Below are 8,215 nucleotides of genomic sequence, written 5' to 3'. Positions count from 1 at the left end.
TGTGGTGGAGGAAGTCACGGTGCAGCGGCCCCGCGGAGCCCCTCACCCCTGCAATTGAAGCCGGCCGGGTTGTGGTAGTCGAGTGCCGAGAGCTTGCGGCGGAACATGGCGCCGGTACCGCCGGCGGCGGCGACTCCGCTGACGGCCGGGCCCTGCCGCTCGCCCCGCTCTACGGGCCGGAGAGGAAGGAACACCCCCCCGCCCCGCTTTCTGCCCTCCCATTGGCCAGCGCGCGGCGAGCGGCAGGCTCCGCTACCAATCAGAAGGCGGAAGGGGCTGCCGGGAGAGGAAGAGGCCCTTCATCCAGCTTTATTGACACGACGGCGAGCGGACAGCGACAGGGGCGGGGCCTAGCGCGGGGGGGCGGGGCCTAGGGCAGGCCTGGGTCGGTGTGTAGGCCGCAGTGGGGAGCTGTGGGGCGAGCACTGGGCTGTACTGGTGAGCGCTGGGCTGTACTGGAGAGCACTGGGGCAAGCCTCACAGCACTGCCCAGAGCTGCATAGGGGCCGGGGGGAGGGGCGGGCCCCCCATGACCCTCTGCCACCTCGTATTTGCCCCACATCTGCCCTGGCACCACCTGAGGGACAGAAGGGTCTTGGGTGTGGGGGGGTCCAGCCCAGTGCCCCCCACACAGGGACGGGATGGGCACCCCCAGCTCCTGGGCATGCTCTGGTGGCTCTTGGGGCCAGCCCCTGGCCCCCCCCAAGCTCCCCCATGAAGGGTGCTGTGGGGCCTGGTGCCCCTGAGGACATTTTGGGGGGCAGTTGCCCCCAGCTGCCATGCTAGGCCCTGCTCTAGGCCCACAGCAAGAGCTGTGGGGAATGAGGGGGTCACAGGCTGGCCAGTGATGAAGGGGGGGCTTTGCTGTCGGCTTTGGGGGTTGTTTGTGATTCCACCCCTGTTCACTCTATTTTTAATGCCGCGCTGACGCCACTGCAGCGTGGCAGTGCGGATGCCAAGAAGTCCCTCATGAAATTAGGCAAGAGCAGAACTGACCTTTTTGGAGGGGAAAAAATCAACCCACCAGAGAAGGGGCAGTTGTTTTCCCTTCTTGGTGCACGTGTTAACGTTTGCTCTCCAGAGTTTAGAAACCCAGCCTTTTTTATAGTCTTCAAACCACGGGTGAATCATCCTAATTTCTCACAGATCCGCCCCAGCCCAGAGCTGGCTCAGCAGTGCTCCGTTGTCCTCCTGGGAAGCAGTGAAGAGAGTTTCTGGGCAGGGGACGCAGCTGCCTGCCGAGCCTGAGCCCCCTCTCCTTTCCATGCCACATCCAGCTTGTAATTAAACTGTTTTCCATGCGAACGCCGCTGCTGCTGCTGCTGTTCATCAGGTTTTGCTCCCAGATATATTTCAGTCATCTTGGGCGGGGGGGGTGTGTGATTTATAGCCAGGAAAAGTTTATGCTCTGGTGGCATCTTGCAACAGGGCTCTGCACTTGAGTGCCAGCCAGCAGGTGAAGGATGCCCGTTTAAGGTTTTTTTGGGGTGGTTTTGCCTGGAGAAGGCGATGAGCCCAGGTTGGGAGCGAGACCACCCCCGTCCGTGTCCCCCCCCGTTCTGCCTTGGGTGGCACTTTGCAGACGTGGTGCTGACAGCGCGACGAGCCAATGCAATATTCATCCTGACATTTCTCTCTGCGCCAGCCCTTCCCAGAGCTCCAGCTGGCAGCCGGCGCAGCCAGCAACTGCGGCACTGCCATGGCAGGGTGGCACCAGGCTGAGCCAAACACCCCCGTGGCTGCCCTGCGCCCCAGGGGGAACTGGGGCGGGGGGGCTTCTGCCTCCCTTCCCCTTTAGGACCATCTCTCTCCCATTCACCATATCTCCTTCGGCTTCTTCCTGGAGCGGTTTAAGCGCTCTCTGCAGCAGGCAGAGAGCCAGCTCTGCCTCCTTTGGGTTTTGCAGCCGGGGCCCACGAGTGCTTCAGCGTGTTGCCGACACGTGTGCGAGCGGTGACGTGCAAGTGAGCAGTAAAGACACAAAGACTCTGGTGTGGTTAAAAGGAGCTTGGGACCGTCCCCAGGGTGTGTGGCCATCTGAGGGCACATGCCCTCACCCACATGAGCCTCACATGTCCATCCCAGCAAGGATGACCAGCGATGAAGGTAGTGAAACCTCTGCGTGGGTGTGGGGAGACAAATACAGAGCTGGTGGCCAGCAGCAGGATGGGGCTCTTCACCCTTCATCTACCTCTCCTGCCTTCATCACCCTCAGGACAGTCCTTGCCCTTCCTAACCCTTCCCATTTCACCATGGGTTTGTGGATCTTCCCCTTCCCTGGTGGGTCCAACCCCTCCTGCAGTCCCCCAGGGAAAAGCCATCCTCAGGAGCTGCGACGAGGGGTTGTGCTTCTCCTCTCCTCTTCCCACTGCATGCTGCAAATCTAATGGGCTTGCATCTAATGAATGCAATTAGCGCAAATGGGTTTATCCTCATTAGCGAGCCGTACAGGGCCTCGTGCCGGCATCGGGACGGGTAACAGCGTGGTGTGTGGGGAGCAACATCTCGCCTACGCTTTCCCCAGGCGCTCCACACCTCCTCCGGCTCGGCAGATGCTGCTGGCATGGCAGTGGTGCCGCCGTTTGGGAGCTGAAGCCTGGGAGGAGGTGAGGATGAAACGGAGCAAGCTTTGGAAATGGAGGAGAGCCAGCGAGGTATGGCAACAGCTGAGCGTTGCCTGGCTTGGCACGCTGAGCAGGCGAGACATCGCAGGAGCGACAGTTGGCTCGCTCCTTCGCAGTGACACCAATGTTTTTTCTTTTAAGCTGGCCCGATGGACACAGCAAGGGATGGAGAGCTGAGAGCGGAGCCAGCCGGTGCAGAAAAGTTGGGGCACGCTTCTGCCATCTCCCTGGGGGTGGGCAGCATTTGCCGCTCGCTGAGATGCTCTTAATGCGTGGAAAACTGAAATACCTACATGGCATCCGCACCGGTCTCAGCGGTGATGGGTTTCATTGCAAAACCCACGCAGTCACCTTGCTCCTAGCCCCAGAGATGACCTGAGGTTAAGCGGCCTCAAACCGTGGCTGGCTGCTTAGCCAGGAAATTGTGGGTCTGCAAGAGCTCTACAAAACCAGAGAGAAAATTCAGGGCATGGTAAATTTGGTAGGAGCAGAGCATCTTTCTAACCACCGGGGAAGGGAGGTGGGTGCGAGGGGGGGCATGGGGGGATGATTTCCTGCAGTCTAGGTACAAGCTGGGCATGGAGCTGGGCTGCTGTCCTGCTCTCCATTACCCCTTCCCCGGCCTCCCACCGCAGCAAGGACGGGGCTCAGACCCTCAGACTCTCCCCGAAACAGCCCCAAATGAGGCCATTCCTGCTCTGGGCTACAGGCTGGACCACAGCAGTCCAGATCCTGTTCTGGGCGCACTGGAGGTGGCACTGGGGTAGCCTGTACTTGCTTGCCAGGGATGGGAGAAGAAGGAAAGCGGGGGGAGAAGGGATGGACACTGAAGCGAGAGCTTTTAGGTGCCTCTCAATTTCTGAGCAATGGTGATTTTGAGCAAGGAGCAATGTCCCACCCTGAACGAGCCTGATCACAGGGCATCAGAGCTGGCTCGTCCTGTGGGAACAGAAAGCTGTGGCTCAGGAGGGGCTGAAACCCTGAGAGGCTTCGCTTTCCCTCGCCAACAGGCACCAAAGCTCCTGCCAAACCCCACGCCCCGGCGAGGAGACCCCCTAAACCCGCTGGGAACAGGATCCAGCCGCAACCAGGATGGGAACCCACCTCCCCAGAGGCTGGCACGCACAGAGCATCATCTCCAAAGGCTTGAAACAAATCCAAAATTTTATTTCAAACGAGTACACAGACCACGTGGGATGGGGATGCGCTACATTACAACGCCGACCTCCCGGCGCTGGCTTTCGGTTACAACTGCCCCCTCCCCAAAAGCCTGGCAGCGGCCAGTTGGCACTGGAGGGAAGGACTTGCCCCCACCGCCAGCAACCTTGGCAGAAAAGAAATAAAAGTCCTTTTCCAGTACTCCAGATATTTTTCTTTAAAAGCCTGGGGGTAGAGTTGAATGTCATTTGATACCATGCTGGAAATACAGCATCAGGATGGAGAGATGACTGGTATTTTTGTTGCAGGGGGGGGGGAACGATCTTGGCAGGCGATCTCTACTTGGCTAACAAAGGCATATCTGTGTAAATATAAATACTGGGGTGAAATACCTGGCAGCACACCAATGTCAACACCACTACCAACATAAAATAAAGACCAGCAACGTAAAACACCTTCAATGAGCAGTTTAGGCTAATTCAAAATTCCCCCCCTCCCCACTCTTCATGCAACTTTATTTCTTCATTTATTTATTAAGAATTCGAGTTGTAAAATACGCAAGTCGTTAAAAAAATTATTACAAACCACTTCATGACAGCATTTGAGAAGGGTTGGGGTGTGAGCCCTGGGTCAGACCGGCTGCGCTTCACTCTCTGTGACAGTACATCAGCGTTAAAAAGAAAAGACAAACCCGGGATGGGGTATTTACACGTCTGCCTTGTAACACCAAGAGTGAAACCAGCTGCAGAGCAAACGACTTCATCCGTCCTTCATCCTAAAGCTATGTGAGCTGTACTAAAAAGATTGAAACAGGGAGGTTGGAGGGGGGGCGAAAGCCACTGCAGGAGGGCGGGGACCATCTAGGCTACTCGTGTCATATAAACGTTCCCAGATGCCAAAAGTTTTGAGTCCAGTGTAAGAACAACAGGCCTTCTCTGTAGAAGACTAGAAAAAGAGTATGAAAAGGTAGAAAAACCAAAATGCACTTGTTACGGGCTAGAAAGGTACCTAAAGACTATTGCCCTCTTGAATCCACAGGAATTTTTAAGCTGATACCTGATTCAGAACTACAGTTTAGGGGGGATCACTGTAGACCCCCAAAACCCCTATGTGACACCCACCTAATTTTGTATGCAGATCCCCACGTTATGATTCCCAAAGTTTCCCAGGAGCGTAGATGAGCGGGGAAAGCTGGGAGGTGTTTAGCAGCGGAAAGGAGAGACAAGCCACGTCCGCAAAAGTATTAACCCGAGGCGGAGCCAAAAAAAGGTGGTGTGTGTCCCCCAAAATGCTGACGGCGGATGAACCGGACCTGGGAATAATTCCCCTGCCTGACGCGGAGGTCAGGCTGCGTGTAAACAAGGTATCAGGCACCTCCGTGAAGAGGTGGCCCCACGGCTCCCCAAGCTGCTCCCCTGCCCCTACCCATCGCGGTGGGGCCGCGACGGGAACGGGAAAGCCCGTGGGTGCGGGAGGGGGCAGAAGCATCCCACCATGGAGCAGCATCCCACCACGGAGCAGCATCCCGTGGTGGGGCAGCATCCCGGCCCAGCCCCAAGGGGAGGAGATGCTGCCAGGAAACCGAAAGAGCAGGACACGGACCAAGCGAGGAGGGCAGAGGCACAGAGGTGTAGAAGAGGAAAGACCCGGAAAGAAGTGGTCGACTTTGATTTTCAGATTTCTAGCTACCCCACAATGCCTGGGGCAGGGGCCACCCCGAGCCCCCGTGCTCAGGGGCTGGCACCTACCCTAATGCAGGAGGTATTTCAGGCACATCTAAGGCATCACAGGAATTGTCTTTGCTTTCAGAATTGCCTCAGTTTCCTCCCTACAGCTTCTCCCACCAGCACGTGGTGTCAAACGATAGAAAAAAAAAAAGTCTGGAGCAGATGAACGGAGATAAGCTCTCATGCAACTACCACTGAATGTCGTCACAGGAGTATGAAGCACCAACCACGACACATGATTCACTTTTACTTGCAGAGCCGAAGCTAACCATATACAAACTGTTAGAAAGTGGGGTTTGCTAGAAACACGGAGCTGCCGGCGCCCTCACTAACCCGCCGCGGGGCCGCTCAACCCCTGTGCTACGCTACCGCCAGAACTTAAAAAGCACAAGACCGAACATTGAGTAACATCATAGTTATCTAACCTGTCGCTATATATCTGACAACTTAAATAAAAAATAATATTTTGGAAAGAAACCAACAATATCATTCCAAGAAGGTTATACACATCCTTAGCAGTTACTTTGCTCAGCACAGCTCTGGTGCTTTAAATATGGAACAATCAAACAATTTTGTGAGCAGAAAAGTGACACAAATTTATTCTTTACATATTTTTTTTTCTTTCTAGGCAACTCTACAGACTTCAGATCTTTTGCCTCGCAATGCAGATCATCTTATTCCCCCAAAGGTGGCCAGGTTCTTTAAACATGCACATCTCTGTAGCTTCCAGGCCGTGTATTTTACTTATTTTTGTTTAAATTCTGTGGACTAGCAGGTCGTCCCCGTTCCTAAAAACTCTACATCAGTGTTCAGGGTGGCCTGAGTGCCAGTCAGGCTCCTTGAGGGTTTACAGGATCACGCAGAAGAACTTCTTCTCTCTAAAGGGGTTTTCTGAGGCCGGGACAGGGGTCAATAGGGGGTCCTCCTTGGCGTGGGCTTCGCAGTACGCCATCAGGTCTGCTGCCGCTTTTGACACCTGGAATAGAAGGAGCCCCGCGTTAGGGACAGGCTACGCTGGGGACATCCCACCCCGAGAGATCCCAGCGGTGGGGCTGGGCTCGCGGCATCCCCAACCCAGGGTTTGCAATATCATACCCTGGCCAAAGACCAGACCAGTGAATTGACAGCATGTCCCCAGTGGGGCTGGTTTTTCACCTCTGGGCTCTAAGCTCTCCTGTCGGTGGGTGCTCCCGTGAGCATCCTTCACGTCCTTCACCCATTCGCATCCTTCACCCGACTCGATCGTAGCGAGGACCGACTTTAGCCGGCACCACCGCATCCCTGCCGGATTTGCCCCCCATCCCTCAGCAGGGATGTCTACAGCTGCTATAGCAAGGTTTGCGGCCCGCAGCCACCGACTTGGCTATTTATCCAGGACACAGTGGCAGCTCCCAAGCTGCTGGAGCTCGTCCCAGCCCTCAGAGGTGAGGTTTTGCTTGCAAGCACCCAGACATGCCTACAGCCAGCAGCTGGCCCCAGAGCACCTCTCTCCCCGGGACCGGCTGTCATCCAGAACCACCTCGGTGGAGAAGACAAATCCTATGGGATCTCAAGCTTAAAGCCGATGAGCTTTGGCATGCCCAGAAGCAGCAATTCTACCGGGGTGGAGCAGAAGCGGTCAGAGCAGAGGAAATGCCTCCCAGAAAGAATTGGGCTTTCCATAGGAAAGAGGCTTCAGGACAATGTTGTTTTCAGAGTTTCCCCCACTAACCTCAAGGCTGAGCACCGACCACTGCCCAAAGGACAGTTTTAACAGCAACTGTGATAAACAGCATGGGGTTTAACTTGTTCCCAGGAAGGTGAGATGCCTCGGGGAGAGTCACCCCTTCCCACCCCCCCGGCAGGGCTCCAGGCGATGCTTCCAGCTGCCTTCCACGGGCGAGCATCTCCCGCTGCCTTCAGCCACAGCCACCGGGATCGCTTAGACAAGCATCCTCCCTAAACACCGCCTGCCACCGCGTCCCAGCTCCCACAACGGGTTTTTGGCAGCTGCCCAGCAGCAGACCCCACCTCGCAGCATCCCTCTGAGCCGACAGCCAGCTCCCGAGCCATGCTACCTTTATCCTGTCGATGTTGGCCTCCATCTTCAGCTGCTCCACCAGCTTGCGGGCTTGCGCTATGCTAGCAGTGTTGTTGCTAGCCATGGGCAGGCCAGGCGAAATCTCCGGATGGGCTGCGGGCACAAATACACGTGGATGAATTCTTGAGAGCTGCTCCCGGCCCTGAAATCCCCAAAACGATAGGCTAGGGTTGCATCTGTGGAGCTGTTAGAGCTGAGCCGTGTGAATGAGGGCATGAAGACAGGAGATGCAGACCTGGGCGTTTCAGACAGCGTTTAATTCTGTGTTTATACAAGGGCAGTGAGCCGCCAGCCTTTGTGGGTATGCGGGTAGTCACACGCTGCCAGTGGTACCCTCCTGTGTCCTCCCCGTCGTCCCCAGAGCGGGGGATGCCCTGTGAGCCATGCTTAGGGGCCACGGGGACCTTCTAGATCACAGCCTGCAGCAGCAGGACCCCGGCTGAGCTGTATTTTGGGTTTTGCTGGTATTGGAAAGGCTGTGGTGGCAACAGAGCAAAAGGAAATTGGAGAACGGGCTCCCCCCGAGCAGCTCTGTGCTGCCTGGAGCTTCTGTGCCAGGCTCATTCCCCTGGCCCAAGCCAGGCACATCATCCAGCCCCGCGCCGGTGCCCAGCGAGCGTCCGGTG

At 56.3% G+C, this 8,215-nt stretch overlaps 2 protein-coding genes across 2 annotated transcripts in view; both read right to left on the bottom strand.

The window, feature by feature from the left end:
* The window catches only part of LOC104839474 (chromosome unknown open reading frame, human C14orf166), a 13,599-nt gene extending 13,393 nt beyond the window's left edge, over nucleotides 1-206 (bottom strand). Inside the window, exon 1 of the mRNA XM_010579781.1 lies at nucleotides 47-206. Within this exon, the coding sequence (XP_010578083.1) occupies nucleotides 47-107 (61 nt within the window). The 5' untranslated portion in view covers nucleotides 108-206. The remainder of the gene's footprint in view (nucleotides 1-46) is intronic.
* Nucleotides 207-6,120: 5,914 nt separating this feature from the next.
* GNG2 (guanine nucleotide binding protein (G protein), gamma 2) lies at nucleotides 6,121-7,661 on the bottom strand. Its single transcript, XM_010579780.1, has 2 exons — nucleotides 7,567-7,661; nucleotides 6,121-6,485 (listed from the first exon to the last, which is right to left on the bottom strand). The coding sequence occupies exons 1-2, from the start codon at nucleotides 7,651-7,653 to the stop codon at nucleotides 6,357-6,359; spliced, it is 216 nt and encodes a 71-aa protein (XP_010578082.1). The 5' UTR covers nucleotides 7,654-7,661; the 3' UTR covers nucleotides 6,121-6,356.
* Between the last annotated feature and the right edge of the window lie 554 nt (nucleotides 7,662-8,215).

This window comes from Haliaeetus leucocephalus, unplaced genomic scaffold, assembly GCF_000737465.1.
Source record: "Haliaeetus leucocephalus isolate CR32 unplaced genomic scaffold, Haliaeetus_leucocephalus-4.0 Scaffold678, whole genome shotgun sequence".
In the NCBI taxonomy this organism is placed as follows: Eukaryota; Metazoa; Chordata; class Aves; order Accipitriformes; family Accipitridae; genus Haliaeetus; species Haliaeetus leucocephalus.
This window is presented reverse-complemented; position numbering and strand designations above follow the sequence as displayed.